General features: G+C 46.8%; 1 protein-coding gene across 3 annotated transcripts in view; it reads left to right on the forward strand.

Annotated features, from left to right (window-relative positions):
• Med13l (mediator complex subunit 13L) overlaps positions 1–26,360 on the forward strand; it is a 221,882-nt gene that overhangs the window by 108,160 nt on the left and 87,362 nt on the right. For all 3 annotated transcript variants that reach the window (XM_021222486.2, XM_021222487.2, XM_029533617.1), the window contains exons 3-4: positions 9,175–9,259; positions 18,869–18,952. In XM_021222486.2, the coding sequence (XP_021078145.1) occupies positions 9,175–9,259; positions 18,869–18,952 (169 nt within the window). The remainder of the gene's footprint in view (positions 1–9,174; positions 9,260–18,868; positions 18,953–26,360) is intronic.

The following is a 26,360-nucleotide window of genomic DNA, read 5'->3' on the forward strand; positions in this document are numbered from 1 at the left end:
CCCAGCATTGCCCACGGCCCCAGCATTGCCCACGGCCCCAGCATTGCCCACGGTCCCAGCATTGCCCACGGTCCCAGCATTGCCCACGGCCCCAGCATTGCCCACGGTCCCAGCATTGCCCACGGTCCCAGCATCTTATTTCTTGTGGCTGTGGTGCTTAGTGGGGTTGAGCTTTGGCAAGGGCCTTGAGATAAACGTCCTTTCTGTCCTGTTTATGCAGAGCCACCTTGGCAGGGGTGGGGGTGGGGCAGATGGAAGAATATCACTGGAGGGCAGCCTGTGTCTCTCAGTTTCATCCTGTCACCTTTTTAAAGTGGGTCTACTAAAGGGGAGAGGCTCATAATCTATCACAACTTGTGGCTATACTCACAGTATAAACTATATCAGTTTTATAAATTTATAAACTATATTCAGTTTTAAAAATTGTTGAAGAATCACAGAAGTTTAATGTAAATGAATGAGTTTGAGATGTTTGAGGGGAGTTGTTACACTGATGCTGATGGATAGGGAAGAAAGTCAGGTCAACTGCTGAGCTCCTTGGGCAGTGATTCTGCAGTGTTGACCTGAAGGGTTTTCCCCTCCCTCTCTTCCTTCCCTTTCCCTTTCCCTTTCCCTTTCCCTTTCCCTTTCCCTTTCCCTTCCCCTTCCCCTTCCCCTTCCCCTTCCCCTTTTTTTCCCTTTCCCTTTTTCCCTTTCCCTTTTTCCTGTTCCCTTTCTTGTTCCCTTTCCTTGTCTCTTTACCCCTGCCTTTCCAAAAAGGTTAACTTTTCTGAGCGTTTATAAGTGTGGCTGTAGCTGATCCTGTGGAATATGAAAGAAGAAATCTCATCAGCCACCTATACTGATGTGTTACAATTTAATTTTTCCAATCATGATTGATGGGGCATTATGAAGTGATAGTGACAAAATGTCCTTCCTTGTTGATAGTGAATGGTACCGGTGGTGTTGGACCTAGGATCAGTGCTGTGTAGTGAAGGTGAAACGTCAGTGACATTCCTTAGAAATGTGCCTTCCTGGGGTAGGCTCTCATAACTTAAAGCTGGCTGTTTTAACACTGTAAACTTGAGGAGATTCACTTCATGGGGTGCTCTGTGGTGGAGCATGCATTGAACTCTACACGGCCCAGCTTATGGACACACATATCTCTGCATACAGGTTAAATAACACGGGATTGGATGTTTTTCTGGGCTGTAATTTCTTTTTCTTAGTGGAAGATTTTGTGTCTGTGCGTGCTGACTTGTCCCCTCTGCAATGGGGAGAAGACAGGCGGGAGATAGACATTGTTCTCTACTGTGTGGCTGATCAAAGGGAGGGAAGGTGAAAGGGCTGTTTAAAGGGCCCAGGTTAGGCAAGTATGGCTGGCGGCAGAGGAGCAGCGTGCAGTGCAGAAGAAGGCTCCCGTATGTGAAGCTGGAGGCAGAAGGCTGGTGTAGTGCAGTAGCAGTAGAAGTCAAATGTGGCGCCTGGGCCAGCCGCAGTAGTGCTTTCTGCCTTGGAGTGGCTGCTGAGCAGTGGGCTGTCCCCCAGCTTCCAAGCGAGCGAGTGCTGTGGACAAAGCATGGTTTCTGTGAGTGTGTACTTAACAGCTCAGCGCGCTCAGAGCTGGGGTGGTTTGTGTGAACGTGTACTTACAGCTCAGTGTGCTCAGAGCTGGGCTGCTTCTGTGGCTGATGCTCAGTCTGGCCATCGTGGGAGTCTTCTGTGTTTCTGTTCTTTTTGAAGCACAGTTGATTAAAGTTTTAAAATTTTGGTATGTAATATGCAGAAAATTGTATGCAAAATAAGTGAATTATTCAGCACCCTGACCTGTTCCCTAATATTATAGAAAATTCAAAAAGCTTCCTGATTGGTTCAGGTTAAATAGTCAGCACTAATTAAGTACTTCTTGATTGGTGTACTTTATAATAGCATAGTTAGTTTTTAAATCATGGAGTGAAGAATTAGTATCATACATCAGTTGACAGAAATTTTCATCATGTGATTGGCAAGGTAATATAAGCTAAATATTTGGCAAATACATTTTTTTTCATGAAGAAACCATTTTAAATGATGTATAGATTTAAAGCTAGCCCTCCAAACGCCAATTTAACTGCAGTATTGGCTTATGTTACGGGTTTTATGAGATTGTTGAGGACTAGTCCTGAATTACTGTCCTAGAGGCTGACACCACAGTGCACCTTGACAGTTCAGTGGGGCCAGAGCTGGAAAGACCTTCAGTGTGCATGACTCCAACCAAGCACCGCTGGAGCCGGAGCCGGAGCCGGAGCCGGAGCCGGAGCCGGAGCCGGAGCCGGAGCCGGAGCCGGAGCCGGAGCCGGAGCCAGCAGCTCCTTTCCTAGCTTTCTGCTTTTCTGGGCCCGGCTATTCCCATGCTTTCTCCAGTGCCTCATCTGTGGATGCCGTGTTAAGGCTGTGCAACTTTAATTTTTTTCAAAACATATTTTTAATGATGGTTCTTAAACACTTTAACCTCCCTTGTAACCACCCACTAGAAGTAGTGGAAAAGAAAGGATGCAGGAGAAGTGAACCTGTTAAGAAAAGTTTTTTGGAGCAACTCCCATCTGTGTTGTCTGGAAATTTGCAGTTCAGTTCACAGATTAGCAGGCAGTGGCAGATGGAACCACTCACAAACACTTCACAGATGCGCCAGCAGTCCAGTTCAGTAGTTGAGATAGCAAACAGTGGCACTGCCTAGCAGAGACAACCAGGCCTCAGCCTCAGCCTCAGCGCTAGTTAACAGGAGGGTCCAGGAGTTCTCAGCTGTGCCTCAGAGAAACGAAGATCAACAAAGATGTGAGACCCACAGGCGTTGCGCAGCTAGCTACCTGTATAAGCACGCTAAGCTTCTTTTCCATCACTGTCTATCGAGTCGAGTCCTATTTATCCCCTCCATGGGTGTTGCCTCAGCACGTGCATCTGTCTCAGCTGACATCACTCTGCCAGTTGGCTGGAGTCTGCAGAAGTGGCAAGAAACTGCAGCGCACCACCACACCACCAGAGGGTTTTGGTGAGTTTCTCTCTACGGAGCCCTGACAAACGCAGCGTGAAGGTGAACCAATAGGTGTGCGTTGTTAGTGAAGAGTCCCTCATCCCCTGTCCTTCACGTACTTGCTTAGGCAGAGCATCTTCTCTCCTGTGTCTGCTTAGCTGAACATTCCTTCACCAGTCTGCCTTAGTCTTTCACCTGTGTCCACTTTAACGAAATGTTCTTTCACGAGTTTGCCTGAGCAGAACACCATCCAACTGACTTTCCAAGGCTGTGGTCAGTCTCATAAACCCTCTTAGAACTTCATGATTTAAAGTGGATGCAGCTGTGATGGGCTACACTTTGCTACATGTAGCCTGGAATCCCAGCACTGTGGAGGCTGAGGCAAGGATTTTGAGTTTGGTACAGCTTGAGCAACAAACAAAGGAAGAAGGAGAAGACAAACCATAAGCTAGTTTGGAAGATATGTGCACCATGAGGCTTGCCTCTGCTAAGTGTGCTTGGAGCGGCTGTGCTGGCCCTGTGTCAGTGCTCAGGGTGCTGGGGAGGGTTCTGTGAGCATGCTCCTCCCCTCAGAGCAGTTTTTGTGGCCTCAGCTCTCAGAAAAGAGGCAGCGTTGTGAGGGAGCATGTCTCACATCTGACCGCTGTGTTCTCTTCCCATTCTTGTCTTTACCCTCTTGACATGATGAGTCAGGGAGATTTTCTGCCTACAACAGCTTGAGCTAAGGATTAAACCCACCACTGCCTTCAGCCGGGCAGTGGTGGGTTTAATCCCAGCACTTGGGGAGGCAGAGGCAGGTGGATTTCTGAGTTTGAGGTCAGCCTGGTCTACAGAGTGAGTTTCAGGACAGCTAGGCAAAAAACAAAAACAAAAACAACAAAAACAAGGAAACCCACCTTAAGTATTGAACCTAAGTATTTTGTTCAGATAACAGAAAATAAGCTAACTCAATGGAGACGTTACACACTCTTCTCCTTGAAGGTAAAGAGTAATAACTTGATTCTGCGAAGAGACTTGATTGTAGCCAATCTGCAAGTTTGAAAGATTGGAAGCACAATAGCAGTGTTCAGGTTGCTAGAGTACATTTAAACCAAAAATTGTGCCTGTGCGTGCGTGTGTGTGTGTGTGTGTATGTATACTCCTACACACAGTGGCATCGTATTTGCACTCTTCATGTGTGTGAATTCTTCTTTGCTTTGTAGCACATTTGTAATGTAAAGTACAGCGATGTTATGGGAAGCCTAAAAGGTAATTGTTTTTTAAACGCTAATTAAATACAATATTGGCTTCCAGCTGTCCTTTCTGCTATTTAGCCTGCACTCCCCATCTAGTATGTGGTTTCCTGTTACGTACCAACGTCTGCACAACTCTGGCTGGCAGGCAGCACACCGCTTGCTCCCACAAAGGGTGCAGCCCCCGGGTGTGGAAGGACTGGTCACTTCTGCAAGTAGCAGGATGGTTGTGCTTGCTCTCAAGGCCTCTGTTCTCACAGCGGGGACCTGTGCCCCTGATTGCACGCTGGGCCAAGTGACGAGGAGTGCATCTAATTGTTCTGCAGTCTGGCTTTTCTTCAGAGGAGTATTTTTAAAATCCACATTAGAAAAAAAAGCTTGGAACAGTGTTCATGTAAATGAAGACAAGCTGTTTGCCAGGTAAGAGAGGTGCAGTAGAAGTGTGGTAAAGGAAGATGGAGGGGATGGACGGACAGACACTGCTGTAACCGTCAGTCACAGAGTTTTGGTGAGAGGAGCAGAAAAGAAAGGCCAGTGAGTAAGCTAAAGCTCGGCCAAAGCGTGGCCACTGTTTTCCTGAAATGAACGTGTGAGTGTGTGTGTGAGTGTGTGTGTGGGGGCTGCCTCAGGCGGCTCTCACTGTGCCGTGGACCGACCGCCACTGTGCCTCCCCTCAGGGAGGCAGGGCACGCAGAGCAGCCTCGGTCTCTGAGCCTTCTGTTTGCTCATTCTCTTTCCTTCTCTGCTCTCTTTTCTCTCCTCCCTTCCCTCTTCTGTGTTACGTTTGCTACATTTGCTGTTTTAACCTGTCAGTTACAAACTAATTACTATGTCACCATGGCTGGCGGCTCATATAGGCGAAATCTGCCGTCTCGTAATCAAAGGTGATTACAGTTTTTCCTGTCTGTAAATGTGCTTGTTGAGTAAGGAGAGAGCATTATTCTCAGGCTGATGTGGGGACTGAAAGGCAGCGAGCAGCAGTAGCATTGTTAGCTCTTCAGGCGTGGCTAATGAATCGTGTTTCTGTGTTCTGGTGGTCATGCCAGACAGTGCCCTCTGCCAGGGCTAAGCCTCCTGTAAACTGCTCTGCAAGATTATTGCAGCAAGAACAGCAGTGCTGGCTGAGCTGGGGTCGCGGGAGAGTGCCAAGAAGACAGCTGAGGTTCAGACAGTTACAGAGTAGGGGTCACTCACAGTGATAGCTCTGACAGCCACTGTTGGAGCTTCAGTGTAAAAGGCAAGTCAGGACCTATCCTGTCAGCACCGAGCCGAGTGGGTTTATGTTTCAAAGCAGGTCTCCTCCAAAGAGAAGGAAAGAAATGGTTTTGATTTTTATTGTTTAATTGAGAGCAACACTGAAACCCGGGGGTTAAGTCTTCTTGACTAACACAGCCATCTTAGAGGAAAGTTTATCTTAAGTATTGATGGATTGAAGTGAAACTGCCCGAACTGAGTCATATGTATGTATCATATACGTGTGTGCTGTATGTGTGCATCCTGTGTACCAACTACATGCATGCTTTTCATTAACATTGAATACTCTTCATACCTGTAATTCTGAAATCTGGAAGCTGAAGCTTCCAGACTTCCAGAAGGATTGTCATGAGTTTGAGGCTAACCTGGGCTATACTGTGATAATCTGTGCAAAAACACCCCACCCCATTTAATGTATATCTCATGCTGGTCCCTGGTAATTCCTGAACATGTAGTTGTTTAATAAACATCTGCCTAACTTAGGACGTTTAAGTGGCGTGGGCTCATAAGGGAAGACTGGAGTCAACTGTGAGGTGCAGAGTGCCCTCCCGGGAGCCAGAGATCTCTGCCAGGTGGGGGCTCCCCTTCCAGAGCAGTTTTTCAGTAACAGTGTAAGATAACAATGGTAATGCTCATTCCATCATGCTTGAAAAGATCGGTGAGTGGGGACGCGCAGGGATTTGGAAGACAGTGTGATTCGACACTTGACTATTTCTCTTGCAGTGTGAGTGATCACAGGGATGTGGGGCTGTTTTCTGCAAGCTGTCTTCTGAAGGTCTTGCTCAGTGTATCCAGAAATCTAATTCTCTGACCTCCTTTAGTTGAAAATTTACTGGCTTTACACAAGTCCTGTGATCCATTGAAATGCTAACGTGGGTCATGTCTCAGCTGCCACATCGCGGAGCAGAAACCTTCATTAAAATTCTGGTTATCCTACAACTGATGGAGGACCCATGCTGTTAGAGGTTCCTGAGGAAGACATTAGCCAGCCTGGTGAGATGACATGTCACAGCCATGCTTCTGTCTGCTGAGCATTATCAGGGTTGTTATTCTTGAACAGGTCAGAACAAACAGCACGTCTACATCTGTCTTCTAGCTCTACTATTATATCCTCTGTTCCATATTTGACTGATGACTTGACAGTGGACAAGCTAAATGCATTTCTGATATAGATTTGTTAAGTGATGCCAAGTGTTCTACATCCACACAAGTTCAAGAGAGCCGCGTACCGAGTAGGTTTGATTTGATATAAATAAGTCCATTTAGTTATTAATGACTTCAAATAGATTTTACAAGGCAATCAATGGCGACAGAATGGTGATCAGTCAGTGATACCGTGTGTAATTGGATTTTTATGGGTATGATGCTGTATTTCAGAATTAATGTGCCATTGTGCTATTTTGTTACTCAGTTCTTTGTTAAGTCAATCTCTTAGAAATCAGATACATCAAAAATTGAGATCTTGAAGTATTATTCGGCACAGTCCGTAGGTGAAGTTGATGAATGTTGTCTTGTTGCTGTGCTTGTTTATTTTATATTCTCAGGAAGTGGATGTGAGAATTGGGGAATTTAGATTGTAAGACTGTTTTATGCATTGGGCAGCAGAGTTGAAAACAAAAGGCAAGGAACAGATAGATCCTCTCAGCCTCCTGTTAGATTCCTGCCCCTTGGCCATATGTCACAGCAAATCTAACAAGGCACTTCCTCTCCTGCCTCCTGCTTCTTAAAAGTCTGTTTGTGTTTGTAGGGTTCAAACAAAATTTGCTTTTCAGTAGTTGTAGTGACTGAATGAGAAACTGTTTCCCACCAGCCCCTCCCCCCCCCTGCCTCTGCCGAGGCCAGTGTGCATGCTGAGCTCCGGGTTCTAGATAATAGGTTTCAGTAGATTCTGCTGCCCGAGGTTAAAAGCACTGGGGGAGTCAGAAGTGTTTCTGAAGGCTAGATGTTCATTTCAGCCCTTGCTGCAGTGTGATGTATTAAGGGGAATCTGTAGCACAGCTCAGAGGGAGCCCATGTTCCTCTGATGCAATTCCAGTTTGGACTGTGTACACAGTGCAGATGGAGGATGGATGCAGGAATGAGTGCTGTGGCCCTTCCCCACTCCTGGGCATCTCCTCCTCCTAGCTCTCCCTCTGGGAGCAGGGTGGGGTCAGCTGGGAAAACTCCTTGCTGATGCTTTGGTAATTTGCCTCATTGACACCTGAGCACTTGGAACCTTCTACATGGCCTTTCTCTTTAAAGAGCACACTGATTCTGTAAGACACATGTTTTAAAAGTTGGAAAGCACTATAAATTGTGAAGATTTTGAGTATTTGGATGCTAAGCAGTAATTATTGCTATTTAATTTTGTTTGTAATAAAATGGTGCCTTCTGAAAAATGTTTAGTGCTTTTACACTTTATCTGAATGAGGATGGTATTTCAGAAGCTGTCACTTATGACAGCAGTTTAAAAAGATCCGAAGCACAGCTTTATCACCACAGTGAGGTAACACTGCCAGGAGCCTGGGTCTGCACACAGCAGCTGAGACAGGCTCGCTTCTGTTTGCCGTTCTTAATTTGCCTGCCTGTAACAGTTACAGTAGCTGGAGGGCAGTGTTTTCGATTAGGGATTCTTTGTTTTGATTGACACTTTCCACTCTGTGTGTGTGTGTGTGTGTGTGTACACAGCTATTTGATTTCTTGTGTCTTTTTCTTCTGATACCAAAAACATTGATAAATACAGCCTATAAAACAGTTTTCCTACTACCTTTTTTTTTTTTTTTTTTTTTTTTTAAACCCATACAGAATTAAGGTTTAGCTGGGAAGCTTGGAGCCTAGATTTAAAATGTTGTATGTATTTATCACCCAATGACTTGTGGGTTTCATGAAGAGACTGCCCCGCTCCTGTAGGACCCCACAGACTCTGTGACCATTGCCTTTGTCTTTAGCTTTCCTTCTCACTCCGGAGAACGGAGAACGTAAATCCCCGGAGCAGTGTAGCTGCATCACTTCCCCAGCCTCCCTAGATTCTAGGTTAGGTCCCATGCAGTCAGAGACTCCACCTGCCTCCGCCTCCTGACATCTGTCCTTTTCCCCTGTCTCGAGTCAAGCTGATTTAACTTAAAAGGAACCATCTATTTTGGAGCTCCCCCTGATCTAATTACGAAAAGGAATAGAACTTTAGGACTGCACGGGCATTAGGCAATACAAATGTTCAGCGTTTATAAAATTATAAGTCCAGGAAACAATTTAATACTCCAGCAAGAGTTAATTTTTTAGCAATATCTGAATTCTTTAAAAAAGTCCCATCTAGATAGACTTCCAGTCAAACAACCTTTGTACACTTTTCAGATACTTTTGGGAATCGCCTAGGTATTACCTTATGGGATCTTAGTTACTTTTTAGTAGAAGTTGCTCAGAATTAATCTTTGAGACTTGGGAAGTTGTCCTGAGTATCAGAAGTGACTTGCACTTTGAAGGCTGGAGAGGCCAGTGGGCCTGCACGGCCCCTGAGGCCCCTGAACCCTGTTCTCTCTGCTCACAGTCCTGCCTTCTGCTGAGGACAGCACTCACTCCCCCTCCCTGTTCCCTGTGAGATTGAGATGAAGCCCTTTGAATTAGCTCATTAACTTTGCATTAGAAAAACATGTCAAAGTTGCTTTTTATTTGGATGTCCTTTTTACTGGTTCTTTTTTTTTCTTTTTTCTTATTTCTTTTCAGTTGTGGAAGAAGGACTCTGGGAAAATGGCCTTTCCTATGAATGTAGGACGCTGCTCTTCAAAGCAATCCACAATCTGTTAGAAAGGTAAGAAAGGGGCGCCCAGAGTCCACTTGGACTTTAGACACGGGGTCATCTGCAATGTGTGAGCTATGCTTTTATATTTCCTTTTGTTTGATATTGCCAGAGGAGCTTAGGTGCAGCACAGAGCCCCCCTGCATCCCCTCCTGGAGAAGTTTAGGAGCAGTATAGAGATCCCTGCATCCCCTCCCAGTCTGAACATGCTTCTTGTTCAGTCTTTAGTCTCAATGTCCTTCTTTTACTTTTTGAAAATGAAGGATCCATTCCTAAGGTCAAGTCGGCCCTCTCCCGTAAGCACAGGCCCACAGAAGTGATAAAACAATCTCCTGTAACCCTTGCTGTCATTGAGATGCTGTGGGTTTGACAATTCTGTTTCTCGCACCGAGTTGAGGAGCTAATCCACGACAACGCACGATAATTCATCGTTTAGCTGCACAGCTCCTCAGGTCTGGGAGAGTCCTTTCTCTGTGCCGTTCTTGCAGATGCTGCCCTTGGTGATGAGTGAGGCCTTAGCTTGGCTCTTCAGTTTGAGGCAGTCTCTTGTGATTCTATTAGGCTTATTCTTTTTAATAGGAATGGCATGCAGGTGAGGCTGTACCTCCTCTGAGAGTTACAGCATCTGACACAGGTCAGAGCCTGCAGTCACTTGGCTGGAGTGGTGTTCTCTGTCAGCTTTCTTCCTTCTAAATTAGAAATTTGCCAACTGAGCTCCTGGTCGGCCCCATTCCTTTTCTAAGTTGTGGCAGACACAGTGGGAATGTGGGATCTCCCTTCCTCTACAGCCCACTCACTAGCTTTCTAGCACCTGCTGACTGTCCTTGTTGGAATCATCATCACCATTACCTCTGTAATATTGATTTGAAATGTCACCATGTCTTCTCTTACTACGTGGCAGTCTGTGATGCAGTCGTCCCTCTTCCTCTTCTCTGCCCCACCCCTGCAATAGCCTCCTCTCTCCCCTGCCCCGCAGACCTACTCACATACATAAACAACATTTGTTCTTTGGTGGCACACACCTGCAGCTATTTGGCTCCAGAAGTAGAAGCCAGAGGGTCAGGAGCTCAAGGCCAACCTGGGATCCTTAGGGTTTTTAGAGAGCTGTTCTTAAAACAGCTGCTCACATTCATGAGGGCTGTGCTTTATTCATGAGTTATAGCTCATTGCTCTCATTTAGGTTGGTGTCACAGTCTTGCAGAGTTGACTGAAGAATGTTGCCCTGAGTAGTTCTCCAGCATCAGTGTGGAGTGCCTGCCTCCTCACCTCCTGCCCCAGGACTCTTTCCAGGCTCTCTGTGGTGTTCGGGGAGATACAGATGACTAAGAATGGCCCAGTTAAAAGCCTCAGTGGGAATCAATGTTCCCTTCTTCTCTGGAGTCTGTAGATGATGCTCCAAGGTCATTAAAAATGGAAGCTGCTGGCTAGGGTGATAGCTAGAAGTCTCTAAGTAACAGAGTCTGCGTTTTTCAAGACAGGGTTTCTCTGTGTAGCTCTGGCTGTCCTGGAACTCACTCTGTAGACCAGGCTGGCCTCGAACTCAGAAATCCACCTCCCTCTGCCTCCGAGTGTGTTCGCCACCACTGCCCGGCCTGAGTCCCTTAAAAAGGCCTTTTTTCTAAACATTTCTGCTTCCTTCAAACGGGGCCCTGGCATTACTTTGCTCCGCATTTTTCTGTAAAGATGTCACTTGTCTAAAGAAGCATTATTGATTGAAGAAGTATTTGGCAATTCTTTGTACCCCTGCCAAGTAAGTAAGAGCAAAAGATCACCCAAAACGCATTCAGGGAAAAATGTACTGTGTAGTACATTTGTGTGTCTTGTAAAGGGCTCACCAAGCATGCTTTTTAAGTAGGGTTCTAGGGGATGTAAACAAAACATCTATTTAATGTTGTAACTCACTGTGTTCTTAGATAATGATTAATTCCTCCCAGAAAAACATAACTTTTTCTTAGTCCTGTTTGTTAGCATTTCTCTTTGTTGATAGAAAGTGAGAAGACAAGGGAACTTAGTGAAAGGATGTGCATCCGAGTTCCTTGTTCAGGGCAGTGCATGCATTAGGATTCATGATAGGAACTGAAGCCTGGCTCAGCTTAAAACTGCAGCTGAGTTCCTGCATGCATTCAGAATTTATGATGGGAACTAAAGCCTGGCTCAAATTGAACCGTTATTTTTTAAGAAAATTAATTGTGATGTACAGTAAACTTTGGGTCTCGGTTTGCTAAGAGTCTGTCAGCACTCAGCCTTCCATGAGCAGCCTGCTAGTGGGGGATGGAGTGCAGGCCCCTTCAGTTAGCGTGTGTAATGTAGTTCACATACTCGGCCAATAATTCTTATTTTCATATAGATTTCATCATTTTGTTTGTGGGAGTGAGTTCTGAGGTGGGGAGCGGGGCAGCTTTCACCTGAGCAAGCACTTGATGATCCCTCTACCCCAGGTAGGGACTCTCTGTAATTCAAGGTCCCTGTGAGATATCTGGGGCTGTGGTTCTATAAGGTAGTCCCTCACTCTCCTTCCGTTCTGGGGTGGCTGCATTCTGTGAGTGAAAACTCGCTGCCTCACGGGTGGGCGCTCTCTCAGTCGGTCAGTTTCCTGCCGTTTCTGCTGGGCTTCTCTGCTTGCGCCCACGGAAGGTCAACCTGCCTTTCCAGCCTGAATTCTGAGTTCCTGTCCTAAAAAGAGGACAGCTCAGCGGCAGGGCTTGTGCGCTTTCTAACTCATTGCTTGTTTAGTTGGTACATCAACAGACCTTGAATAAGTGATTTATCCTGCCTTTCTTAAGGTGCAAAGACCCTTAATTAAAAGGCAGTTCCATTCACTGCCTTGAAAGGCTCTTACTTAGGTCTGAGAAGGAGCTGTATAAATTGATCTCCATGAAAGGCTAACAGTGATGTCACTGCAGTGACTCATTAAGGACAAGTTTACTGCCAGAGCTAAGCGATCCTGCCATTTTCACACAGAAGAGCATTGCATTCTGGACTGCTATTGATTGGTACTGAAGCACCACTCTATTGATGTTCTGTAGCGATTCTAAATTGTGAGCAGTGTGACTTCAGACACTCATTTCTTGTGTCACTGTTCAGTGTTTGCCTGTCTGCGGTATGCACTTCCAGCTGGACAAATGCATCCATTTAGAAACAAATAAATGAACAAGCTACTTGTGCAAACATTTGCATAACAGTGTTACAGCTTTGCTTTTTCCAGAGATTCACTTCTTGAAATCCTTTCCTTATCACCTGCAGAGACAGGAGTGCTCTGGGACTCAGCTCCATCACCTACCGAGCTGTGATGTGGTCCTTGGCCCAGCACACCCCCTTTCTCATTATGAGAGCTCTTTTGGGCTGACTGCCCTCACAGCCTAGAGAAGGGCAGTCAGGATTGCTATTTTTAGAGTGGCTTCGACATTGATGGTCCCCAGCACACTCCAAGGATTCTGGTCGGTAACACCAGTCTTCTGGGCTCCTCCTTCCTTGAAACTTGCTGTTATCTGAGCAGGTTCTGACAGTTTGTTTCATCTTCAGAGAACACTTAGTGTTAGGATGTAATTTGCCCTGAGCAGAGGACAGATGTCCTCTCCTGTTACTTTCATGGCGTTAGTTTAAAATATAACTTCCGGGCCACAGTCAGTCATCTTTTGAAATATAGTAGCGATTTAAGTTTTGTTTTTGGTGTTGTTTTGGTTTGGTTTTAGATTTATTCTATTTTATTTGTATGAGTGCTTTACTGGCATGGATGTATGTATGTATGTGTACCAAGTGCATGCCTGATGCCTTCAGAAGCCAGAGGAGGGCATCAGATCTCTTTGAACTGGAATTACAGATGGCTGTGAGCCGCTGTGCTGGAAGTTCAGCATGCGCTCTTACTGTGAGCCATCTTTTTTGCCTCACACGGTCTCTGTGCTGCTCCTGTAATGTAGTTGCTTGTCTGACAATCAGACCTGCCCCATGTTCATAGTTTTTAGAAAGTTGCACCCTCCCTTCCCCCCTCCCCTCCCCTTCTCCCCCCTTCCCTTCCCTCCCCTCCCCTCCCCTTTTTGCTTTTGGTGGCCACTGGCCTGATTTCCCAGTCAGGTTAGGCTCAGGGATACTGCCTATTGGAGGTCATGCTCCTGCTTCATAGCAGAGGCTGTCTGTGCTTGCAGTGCTCTCAGCCTACCTGCCCCAGCCCCAGGCCCTGAGCAGGCAGCCTCTGCCTCTCCTTGTTGGCTTCCTGACAGAGAGCAAAGAATGCTGGTAACTCAGGATCTGAAAGCCTGTGGCACATCTGCCCTGAAGTAATGCATACCACATTTGCTCATAGTTCATCAGTAAGATACTGGCCACAAGACTGAAACGGACAAAGTAGAATCTCTAAGGGAGGGGGCGGACGTCGATGTCACATGACCATGCTTGATGGTCAGTGGGATGAGTTTGTCTTCCGGTTAGCTGCTCTTTATGGCTTGGGAGCTGGCAGGTTTCTGGGGGGGGGGGGGTAGGAATTTTAAGCTCTTTTCTTCTTTAGGTTTTATCTTTGTGACTCTGTAGTACTTGGAAAAGTGGAAAGACAGTGCCATAGTTCTCTGTCTCAGGTCTGTCCGTTGCTTATTTCCCATGTCCTTTGAGAAAGTAAGCATGCTTCTAAGTTTTATTTTAAGGCCAGTTATCTTTGGCTAAATGCCCAGGATGATAAAATACCATTAATTTGGTTTTTATTTATCTAGACTCCCTTGTGATTGAGCTAGCCCCACCTCCTCTCTTACCCATCCCTTTCTTCTCCGCACCACATGAGCATGGATCGTTCTGAAGTCTCCACCTAAGTGACTGCACCCCATGCTCACCCTGCCGTGGCTGCGCTGGGTACCACACTGAGGCTGCTTCCTCCTCCTCATGGAGACATTCGTGGGGCTGCTCTTTGGGAGCTTGTTCTATGTGATTTAGCACTTGAGACATGTTGACTGTGTCCTTCTTTGCAGTTGATGTGGATTTTCATGATGCATCAAACTCTATTACCTGTCTATGAGTATGGAGTAAAAAATTCTTGAAAACAAAACAAAACAAAACAAAACACCAGAGCATGTGTGTAGTTCAGAAACTCAAGAGTGTTTTATGTACTGAAGCAGCTTGCCTTTGTGACATGGTGACATTGTGACAACCTGAAACATCTGGTACACTGCCAGGTTGGCTTTAGTTTGTAAGTGCCTGAAGGCTTTGGAATAAAATAAACGTCCTGATTTTCATGGGGGCTCACTGCAGTCTCCAGAGGTCAGGTCGGCACTGCTTTGCACAGTGGAAGGCCACTAACGTTTGGCTGTGTGCTCGGTCTTACCATTGTGCACGCAGGGGAACCTGGCAGTGTGGATCCGACGTCTGGAAAGGACGGCCCCCTACCTGGCACTGTACTGGTGCTGCCGACTGATGGCTGCCAGGCTTCCCTCTGCCACCCATAGCGCCTCGGAAGCGAGGGAGCATAGCATGGGATTGGACCTGGCTCCACACCAGCGGAGCCCACACACTCTGGGCGCTGGGGTCTTATGGTAGGCGAGCGCTGCAGCATAGCTCTTGCAGTCATGGAGCTGAGTAACAGGCGCAGCCGCAGCGGAAGACACAGTTATCTGATGTGGAGACATCTGGCGCCCTTGGGAATCACATAGTAGGAGTACAAGAAACAATTCAGTTTCCATTTTATGGAAATGCCACGTCTGAGAATGAGTCTTTAGATTTAGGTACAGTCTGTAATGGGAGGATATAAGTCTAAAAACCTAGACACATATCTAGTTGTAAATGGCCTGGAAAGGAATCTGTGTCTTCTAAAAGCATCAGTCAAGCTGTCTGTCTGTCTGTCTGTCTATCTATCTATCTATCTATCTATCTATCTATCTATCTATCTATCTATCTATCTATCTATTATCACAGGGTGAGGATGTTGACAACTGGTTTTGGGTTGTTTGTTTGTAATGAGAAAATGGCATTAGACACTGACTGGGCCATGAAGAAAGGTGCAGGCCTTTGGAATTGCATGAGGCGAAGTGAACATTTCAGGGGAGGCTAGTCCTGGAAAAGAACTTAAGGTTATAGTCATTTTAGAGAGGATGTAAAGTAGGCCTTGCCTGGCTACATCTTGCTGCAAGAATCAGCACCCACTAGGGCACAGGAGAAGCTCACCCACTGAGTGAGAGGGTGTGGGGCCAGCTGGGAAGGGGTCCCTCATCCCCTCAGCTGTACATGTGGTAGTAAGCTTGACAGAATCGATCTCCTGAATTTGATGAATCTGGGGAGGGGGAGGTGGCACTGATGATGCTTGGCCTGCAGGTGGGTGGTATATAGTCTGTGGGCAGCTAGAGGGAAGAGGGCACTGTGTTGGAAGTACTGGCCAGGCGCCCTTCCTTCTGCTCCTCCCAGCGGTCCTACCCACCTGGGAAGTGACTTGCTGGGTTAGCCTGGGCGTTGCCCAGCACTTGTAACCCTGCCTCAGGTCTGCCCAGGCTTTGGCAACAGAGGTGGGAACTGACACCTTGGACAGTTATTCAGGGCCACCACAGAGTGCACATCCCAGGGACGTCCCGTGGGTGCACACGTGGCTCTTGCCTTCATTCTAGCACTGCTGCATTGTTCTTGACATGGTGCCCTTGCTGGGGCGGCACCTACAGAGAACCTTGCCAGCTGTTGCTTAGCATTGTCAGCCTCTGGGCTCCTCAGTTGCCTTACAGAACGATGCCAGCTTCCTAGGTAACTGATTTTGAAAATGTTGCTGGTACCCAGGTTGACTATAATAGATACATGCCTGGTAGTGACTGGGAAGTGTTCTGAAGCAGTTCTCGGCAGACAGAATTGTCTGCAAGGTTGAGTTAAATACAAATTTTGGCCCTCATCCTACCAAAAAGAGCAAAGAGTGGTAGAAGTGTATATTTTACGTCTGACATTTTTATAATTTAAAACTACCTTTAAAAAAGCATTTGCCTAATTGTGTTCTTTGAACATAAGTAATGCAGTCTGTAGTCGTGTTGGTTTTCCTGAACGTGTCTCAGCAGCCACACTATGCCATCAGTGCTCAGGCGCTGTGGTTTTAGGCTGCGTGGGAACTGACAGACATGCTTTGAAGAAACCAGTTCAATAGATTTCCTTCCCAGTCACTGACTGCCTCATGGTAAGAGTACATACACACCACACACATGGCCATAAGAGTGCTTGGGTTATGAACAGGAAGAGAATTAATTCTTAATGTGTCTAACTCTCCTGTCAGCTATTGATTGAGCACTAGGCAGTGCAGAGCAGGACCCAGAATGTGCTACAGCACAGGCAGTTGACTTGTGTTGAATAGTCACTGTCATCCTGACTGAGAACTGAAACCCTGCTATAAACATGAGAAACCCCAGATGGCATCAGAGACAGGGACGGTCTTCACAGATTAAAACCGGAGAGGAGGTGCAGCGCAGTCAGGGGAGCCCTGGCTCACTGGCTGTGGTGCTGTCTCATGAGGAAGCGGCTGTGTCAGAGAGCTATGTACCTTGCCTTGCTCTTGTTCAACTGCTCTGCTCTGTGCTGCTTTACTTTGTTGCAGTATTAGAAGAGCTTTTATGTTTCCTTTTAGTTTCTTTTCAGATTGCATGTCTGCTCCACTGTAGTCTGTTGCAGAATTAGGACTCCCCAGATGCTAGTTAGCCACAGAACTGTCTTTGACAGTGTAGTCATGTCTTTTCCATTTCCTCCCAAGGCTTTGAGTTGACAGCGTCCTGTTCACGTTCAGCCTCACCTCAGAGGAGTTGTGTATGAATCTCCATCCCACACCCAACACAACTTTATCCAGCGCGGTTCTCTGAGATGAAGTTTGCTGGTGGCTGTGACCCCGTGCCTGTCACCACTGCTTTTATTCTGTGTACTGTGGATTTCAAAGTAGACACTCAGTGATAGCTTTTACCAAGTGAAGAAATGTGTGCGTATTAATTCAGCTATGATGTGGATCTGGGCTTAAGACAAGAAGAAGGAGCTGGCAATAATGGTAGTACACACTTTTAATCTTAGCACTTGGGAATCAGAGGCAGAGGTAGGCAGATTTCTATAAGTTCAAGGCCAGCCTGGTCTGCAGAGTGAGTTCCAGGACAGCCAGGGCTACACAGAGAAACCTTGTTTTGAAAAACCAAATAAAAGAGGAAACGAGGAGTTAAGGGAGTATTATGGAGCTGTCAATTACGTCCTGGCCCTGGGCACAGATGTACCTGGCAGCTCCCACAACTCTGGAGACTCTGACCTTGCTAGGAGATGTTCCCTCTGTGTCTCAGCTGTGGGCACTGACTCGTCTCCACCCACACTGGTGCTGGTGACTGCCATTGGGACGCTAGCAGCTCCTGGCTCTTACTGGACTGCGTTCTGTGCAGCAGTGTCTGCTGGGAACGGATGGAGTCTGGCAGGGGAAGAGCCTGACGAAGCTTACAGCTTCAGCCCATGTGACCTTTTCCTTAGGCAGGTGCTGCAGACTTCGTGCTCAGAGTTGAATGTAGTCAGCGTCTCTGTCCCTTAGACGCGTGAAGTCGGGTTGAGTTACTCTGGAAATGATTTTCTTTGCTTGAACAAGGGAGACCCCCGTTCACTTTGCAAATAAACGCAGTGGTATTTGATGTAACCCTGTTTCATATTGGGTTTGCACAGAGAGAGTTATTCTGTGAGGACAGGCTGTTGCCTGACATTTACATGTAACAAAATGGGTGAGGGCTTGAATTGTTTCCATAGGCTTTGATGGAGTGAGGACGGCAGAGACAAAACAGCACAGATGTGCCTGAATAGTGAGATAAGAGTCACTGTCTAGTTCTCACAGCCCTTGTACAAAAGAATTCCACACCGCATTTGAACAGCTTTCCTTCAGACCAACATTGAGAGATCATTGTGCTCCACCTGGTTCAGAATGTCCATTTTCTTTTACATTCCTATTATTTAAGATCTAGGGTACTTGGTGCTCTGCGGCCTCCACCCATTGCACAGGTGACAGCTGTGGTGGAGTCGTCACCTGCCTGCGCATGAATGAACTTGTTCCGTTGTCTTCTCTGTTGCTCTTCTCTGTGACGGGTTCACTTATGACTAACCCGTCCTCAAGAGAATGCTGGGACTTGACAGCAGAGCACACAAGCCCAGACGCCAAGGAGACAGAAGCGAGTGCAGCACACACTCCTTATTAGGGAGACTGCTTCCCAGCCTTCATTTTCCTGGATGGTAGTTTTGTGCCCTCACGAAAGAAAGCATCAAGGCAGACGATGAACTCTGCCGAAGTTTTGTTATTGGCATTCTTGCTAAAGAATTGATCATTTTTCACAAGAAAACGCCAAGCCCAGCATGCAGGAAAAAGAGTCCTTAAGTTTCCTGCATTCTGACCTTGATGATAGAGGAACGTCTGTAATGCAGACCTGTGACTTCAATCCCAGAGTTTGGGAAACTCCCAACTGTTTCTTGTCCTTGCTTATCCCCTGCCCCACCCCTTCAGGCTTTGAAAATCCAAGCCCAGAGTTCTGAGTTGTCTCAGTCTAAGGAAACATTCCGACAGTGGCTCTGGCGCTGCCGGTGTTTCCTTAGTGCCTCTCATCCGGGTTGCTGACAGAGTGCTAAGCTAACTTGTTACTGAGTCTGTGAAGGTAATTCCTGATGTGCTTATTGTAGGTGCCTCATGGATAAGAACTTCGTGAGGATCGGGAAGTGGTTTGTGCGGCCCTATGACAAGGATGAAAAGCCAGTCAACAAAAGGTCAGTCTTCAGGGTGCTTGGTGTTCCGCTTTCTCGGCCGTGAGCACAGCTGGCTTTGGACTTAGGTGGAGGGGGTTGGTGTATTTATTATCTGTTCCGGTTGTTCTCGGGTCACTCCCTGTGCTGTCGCGTACTGCATGCTTGTGCCTGAATAATACGATAGAGAGCCCTCTGCTCCTCAGTGAAGCTGTGTCTGACGTCCTCTTCACTACGTGGTTTGGAGCTGAGACACACTAGTGTGGCCTTTCTGTTATTCTCCCTCATTTTTCTTCCTTACACTGTTATTTGGCATAAATTAAATTAAATTAAATGGTGAAAATGTGTTTAGTGCCACCCAGGTGCTCCTTTCCATAGATGAGCACATACAGCTTGGTGACTGTCAAAAGCAGACCATGAACTGTGTGACCATGGACAGTTGCCATGGTCCACATTTGCAGTGGACGTGAACTTTGCTGCTAAATAGGCATGGACTTCTAGATCAATGAAACCCAAACGAAATGACTCAATTTAGCATTTCTTACCACTGACCATAGTCTAGTTATAATAGATTGATAAAGAGTGTTTAATTTTCACAAAACAAGGTGCACAGCACCTCTACCTCCCTCCAAATTATTCTTTTTCTTTTTATACACTAGGTATGAAGCACAGAACCTCTTGCCCATTCCCACTGAGCTCCATACAGGGGACACAGCACCTTGGTCCTGTTTAATTGTCTAGGTACCCTAGGGCAGGGATTTAGCTGCTGGCTATAGGCCGGAGTCTTAGGGTGACACTACGGCCAACAGTGCTTCTGGCAAGGCTTCAGTCGTGGTGTTAAAGAGTCCGTCCATCTGTAGCTTCCCCCAGTGTATCTCAATTTAGTAAAGTGGTTGTTGCAAGGTCAGAAGAACACTGGTGGATTGCTGGGGTGTAGCATTCACTCAAGGGTTCTTAAGGGCCTGGCAGGACTCTGAGGAGACATCAGGTCCCAGCAGCAGACAGACAGCATGGTGGGGTCTCTCATCCACCACCCTGGGGTTTGATGTCACTTCTCAAGGCTGTATCTGGAGAGAGGGCCAGGGGTGACATCAGCAGTGGTGCCCACTGTCAGATGATGAAGAGAAACTTTAGGGACGGAGTGGGCAGTATGGGAGCTGTGGTTATAACACAGGCGACACCCCATGCTTTGCTAGCTTTCACAACAGTGAGTCCAGCCCCTCTGGGAAAGGTCGGCTGGAAGGTGGAGGCACAGCTGAAGCCTGCTTCCTGAGGGCTGGCGACTGCTCAGCATGAAGCTTAGTCACATCCTGATGCTCACTCTGCTATCTGTTTAAATCTCGCTGAGTACAGTCCTTTGTGCTGAGGTGTGTGAGCATTTAAAATGGGTAAGAGCACTGACTGCTCTTCAAGAGGTCCCGAGTTCATTTTCCAGCAACCACATGGTGGCTCACAACCATCTGTCATGGGATCCAATTCCCTCTTCTGGTGTGCCTGAAGATAGCTACAGTGTAATCATATACATAAAATAAACAAATAAATTTTAAAATAAAATTTTAAGGCTGTTTCTACTCCTCACCTCTCAGAGCCTCAGTACATAGGGGTTTCCTACAGGTCAGACCAGGTGTGCCTAAGGAATTGACGACTTGTGTTTTAGACACTGTTGTTTCACTTACACATGTATTTAATGGGTGCTTTTTATAAAACGACTCCCCAGAGTCTCTCTGTCAAAAGAGGAGCATTGCTTTCATTTTAAGTTGAAAATTAGGTAGGTTTAAATTAATTTTCTAGCATAGCTAAAAAAAGTGAGAATAAAGGTTATTATTTATATTTATAATTTCTAGTTATAGGCAACCACATATCTATAACCTAGGTTATTAATTGTAAATGGAATAATTTCATTATGACACGTTCAAAGTGAATCAGTTTCTAGTAATCAGTTATCTAACACTCTTTCTTAGAAAAAATTAAGCTTATATTTGGTTTTTTATTTGTACAGTTATAGTAAAAATTTAATTAAGATCTTTGTAACATTGGCATACAAGAAGTACAAGAAGAACTAAGGCTTTAAAAGTGTGTGTGTATGCTTTGTATGCATATAAAATCGTTTAAACTCCTGTTACTTCCCATTAATCTGTTATGGACACCCTTCCCTTTATGTCCTTAAGCACAGTTAAAAGTGACTGTGATAATGCTAGTTATGAAGTACAGTGAACACGCCCTGTCCGTTGGCTGGCCTTTCTCTTTGCAGTGGGCTGCCTTTCTTCCTTCATTCCTAGTCACTTTGAATTATGGGACGTGTAAATGGTGTAAACTCTTTTCTGTCAGGGTTGGTCTCGGCCCCTTTCCAACCTCTTTCAGTCTTTTCTTTCTTTGAGTAAACAGGCAATTGACCGGACTCAACATTTATGAGCCCTAGGAGTTTTCAGCCAAGGGTTGAGCCTTCGCTGTTGGCTGTTGTGGGATGATTAACTGCACCTTTGGCTTCTCCCTGCATGGTGCCAGTAGCACCTTTACCCCCAGTCACAGCAGACTCTGGTGCTGTGGGAACTGTCATGCTACTGGGCACACTGTACATTCTAATAACCTTGCTTGCTTGTCTGGCATAGTTAGGGTACTAAAGAATAAAGAAGATTATGAAAATAAAATCCCTAAGTATGATCTTGGCCATTAGACAGAGCTCTGAGCACCTGTCAGTACTTCTTCCCATTTGCTTCGTAGTCAAGTGACCACAGAAGCTAGACTGTCTGTCCGTGGTTCAGGAATATCCTGGAGTTGGGCCTTTGGGTAAAGCTGCTTGCTATTGAGCTTGATCCCATAAAGCTGTTTCCTGACTTCCACACTGCTGTACATACAGCACACACAGAAATGCTGTGAGGGCCAGGCTGTGGCTTAGCTGTTCCTGCACTGTGACCATGCACACTTGAAATCCATGCTTCACACCTCTTGTTCCACATCCCCACTTTGAGAGTGTAAGTGGTGAGCATTGCTAGCATGTGCGAAGCTTTCTTAACAGCTCTACCACCAACACCATCTAGTCTTGGAGTGCCATAGCCTGAGGAAGATAGACAGTTCTAGGTTAGAAACCTTGTAATTATGTCTTGGGCTATGAAACACTAACACGAGCTGAAGGTGCCAAAAGAGGCGTGTCGATATGGGCTGTGGTGAAGACTTGAAGGTCTGTAGTGGCTTTTTTATGGTTTGCATGACTTGAGGTAGAGTCATGAGAAGGGGGAACCGAGGTGATAGACGTCTGCTATCATGTCTCCAGCAGAGGAGGAGCAGGCACAGACAGTACCATGAAGCTGCGAGGAGTGAGTGGTGCACAGAGTAAGATGGAAACCCAAACACATGAAAGGTGGCGAATGTCATACAGGGTCAGTATGCAGTGCAACTCTGAGCCTGTGCTGGGTGGGTATGCCTGCAGCCTGCAGGTCATTCATGGTGAACCTTGCCTCACTGCTAGGCACTGTGCTGTTTCAGCCCACAGTGGGGTGTGTGTGTGCGTGTTTTTTTAATCTAAAGCATGTAGCACATAGAGCAAGTGCAGAAGTATGTTTAAGCATAAAATCTGGCTCATAGAATAATTGTGTAGTTGATGAGGCCCAAAGCCCAGTGGTAGTAAAGACTTAAGTCAGGGCGTCCGAAGTGCCAGCGAGTGTGCTGCAAGGGCCACAGACTTTAAAAGCTTTAGGTGAAAAGGGTGTGTTCAGATGAATCACTAACCAGCCTCCCTCCCTCCCTCCCTCCCATCTCTTACGTGTAGGGTTTCTGTTGCTGTGAGAAAAGCACCATGGCCAAGGCAACCAGGGATAAAAGTTAGGCTCAGGTTTCTGAGGGTGAGAGTCCATGGTGGCAGAGCAAAGGCATAGGGCAGGCACAGCTGAGCAGGAGGCAGAGAGCTGACTCAAAATGGTCTTTTGAAACCTCAGACTCACCCCTAGTGTCACACCCCCTCAAGAATCCTTCCCAAACAGTTCCTCCAGCTGCGGGAACCAAGCCTTTGGATATCTAAGCTCCGTGAATTATTGTCATTCAAACTGCCGCTGCCTGTTCTTGGTGGGCGGGCAAGCACCTTTTGTATTGTCTTGTTTTGTCTGCTGTCAAGCCCTGACTTTATGTCACTTGTTAATCTTTTGTGATTAGAGCATATCTCAGGCACTTGAGCAACACTTACTTAAACTCTTACAGAAAGCAGCAAAGTGTAGCTTCTCCTCAGGTGCTTTGTGTACAGTGGCTAACAGCAGGAAGGAGCCCGGCCTCGGAGGACACAGGTCTGAGAGCGTCCAGGCCACACACACACACACACACACACACACACACACACACACACACACATGCATTCACGCATTCCTGGACCTGTACCATATCGTTTGGTTTTATTGCTGAGGAAATATCATACTGGAATTGTCACATAGTCTGCAGTTAGAGCAGGAAGGACCTCTATACAGTCTGTTTGTGGGACTTTGTGTCACTTTCCCAGGTAGCTGAACTGTGCTAGGTCTTGTTAGAGAAATTTGTTTGGCTTCAGACTCTAGGACCTGTGGCTGAGGTGAATATTTTACATCTCAAAGCAGAGCTGGCCTCCAGGTTCTCCCAGCATCCCTCAGTCCCTCCCTGATGTACCCTGCCCCCAACCTTGAACTTTACTGCCCACAGGCTGAGCTGCCCTTCCCCCAGAGGCTCTTCCCTACACCACCCAGACATCTTGGCATCTGTCTCTCTTTCTCTTTCTCTCTCTCTTATTTTCCTCTACCTTCTCTCTGCGTGAGGCTACCTTTCTTTCTTGCCCCTCCCCATGGCGACTTTCCTGGTCTCTATCCTTGGGCCATTGAACTTGTCCAAGAGCAGCTCCTCAACAAACCTGCCTTTAATATGATCTAATGTGGCTTGAACTGGCATCAGAGGAATGAGCTATGAGAATTGAGATAAGGAGGGCAAAGAGCACCCAGGAGCCCAGTGAAGCGAGAGGCCGTCAGAGTAGTGGCTGTGGCCCAGGCTCACCAAGCATCCTAAACACAGCGTAGCGCCTTTCTCCTAAAGGAAACAGGACACCCCAGTTAAGAAGTGGGTGATGACTTCAACTGTGGATACAAAGTTGCACTGCAGACTGGGAAAGGTTGGGGACCCCGACACCTGAGAGCAGTGTGCAGAGAGCTGCCATGCCAGAGAGGCCCAGCCATGCTTTTCCACATGAGCCTGCTTCCTGATGCACACGTGGGAGGAGGGAGGAGACTCCCACCCTCACACAGCCAACCAGTCAGTAGGCGACACTGAAGACAGGCTTCCAGTCACCCCGAGGAGCTCCTGGCTGCTGCTCCATCAGGGTTCCCATGGGCTCCCATGGCCCGTGTCTTTCTTCAGAGCAGTCAAGTGGAGCTCTGCAGTGTAGTCAGGTCTCTCTGAGTTTAATCTCCTGGTTAAAGGAAGAGAGACAGGGATGCGGAGAGGCCAGGCTCTGCATTTTGGGTGCATGTTTGCCTGAGTAGTCGGGGCTGAGTGAGACGGCAAATTAAAATGAATGAATGGCTTTGGAGGGCAGAGAAGGCCAGCATTTAGCCAGACGGTTAGGGAGCAAGTACTGTTTTTCCTCGTTACTAATTGTACCTATTATACATGAGGTATCCAAAAGACTGCTTTTAAAACCCAGACTTGGACCGAGTTTTAATGCTAAAGAGGACTTTATGTTTTAATATTTAACAATATGATTTATTTAAAAGCTGTGGGTTTTAGAAGAAAACTACATATTAATAATAAATCACACACACACACACACACAAACACACAACCACCTGATAGCCAACCTGACCCTGTTTTCAGCCATAAATCTGGGGAGGAAACTGTGCTGACACCTCACTTCTTTGTCCTCTCAGATGAACCTGAAGCCTAGATCCATCAAGCACGGGATCAAGCACTGGCTTGACTGACACTGCCCCCATTCCAGGGGAGCTTGCATTTGGTTCCTGCTGGCATGGGAGTCTGGTGATGAGCAGTCCAGGTCCAGGGTTGAGATGGCATCTCTCGCCTCCCTCAGGGTAGCTTCTGGGCTCCCTCAGTTCTGTCAGCCTGTCTACAGTTTTTACAACAAACTAGACATTTGCTCTCATAATTATCTGCTTGTTTTCTTTTCCATTTGGGTAGTTTCTTTACTTTTTTTTTTTAACTTTTATTTGTTTGTTTGTTTGTTTATTTAATCTGTAAGTACACTGTAGTAGCTGTCTTCAGACACTCCAGAAGAGGGAGTCAGATCCCATTACAGATGGTTGTGAGTCACCATGTGGTTGCTGGGATTTGAACTCAGGACCTTCGGAAGAGCAGTCAGTGCTCTTAACCACTGAGCCATCTCGCCAGCCCCCATTTGTGTAGTTTCCACTGCTCTGTGTTTGAGTGCATTGAGGGGCAGCAGTAACCAACAGCATCTAACTGACAGTCAGTCCTGGGGGTTTTCTTCTTACTTCTTAAGGAAACCACACTGGCCCGGGCAGCTGGGAGGATGCTGACCTCTAGGTTCCTGGCCTTTGCAGCAAGACCTTGTATCAGGTCAAAGACACAAGCAAGCCAGCTAGTGTTAGAGTTCATGCTCAAGTGGACATCTCGGGGTCAAGAGGGAGGCAGTGGAGGTTGGACTGAGAATGGTCCCGGTAGTCTGTATGTGGGAATGCTTGCTTCCCAGTGGTGATGTGTGTCCTTGTTCGGGGAGGCATGTCACTGGGGGCAGACTGTGAGGCTTCAAAAGACCATTTTGAGTTAGCTTTTCCTGCCTCTTGCTTGCGAATCCAGACTCAAGCGCACAGCTGTTCTTGCCTTCCTGCCTTTTCTTTGCCATCTTAGATTCTTAACACCCTGAAACCATCAGCCCCAATAAATGCCTCCTTCTGTAAGTTGTCCCTGTCACAGTGTTTATTGCAGCAATGGAAAGTAATGTATGTGAATCCAGCCAGCCCAGCGAGCCTCTCTCCCCAAACAGTGTAAAGGCAATACCCACATAGGAGAAGGTAGAGGTGAGGCTCTGGGGCTATCCCATCCCCCCGCTGACCACAGTCTCCCTTGGTCTGGCACACATACCTTCAGAGGACTCCAGGGTGCCTGTTCTGTAGTCCTTGGACTTAAGGCACCGCAGTAAAGTGCAAATGTCAGGTTAGCAGGGTGGCCCTTGAACTGCCCAGCCCTGGGCCTTGTGTTCCGGTGTTTTAAACAAGTGGCTCTGATGTTCTGCCAGTGGGATTAGAAGGAGGTCTGAGAGATGTGAGGCCGAGGGCACCCCTAGTGCTCCATCCCAGTACGCCCAGGTTCTCTCTCTCGAAAGCCTTCATGAGAGTGCTGAGTACTGGTACTATGGATTGGGTAAGTGTGCAGATTAACAGTACATAATGTGAGGACAGAGCGCATTCTGGGGAGATCTCTGCTTTGTTGCCCCTGGTTTCATGCAGGA

Source organism: Mus pahari, chromosome 23 (genome assembly GCF_900095145.1).
Source record: "Mus pahari chromosome 23, PAHARI_EIJ_v1.1, whole genome shotgun sequence".
NCBI lineage: Eukaryota > Metazoa > Chordata > Mammalia > Rodentia > Muridae > Mus > Mus pahari.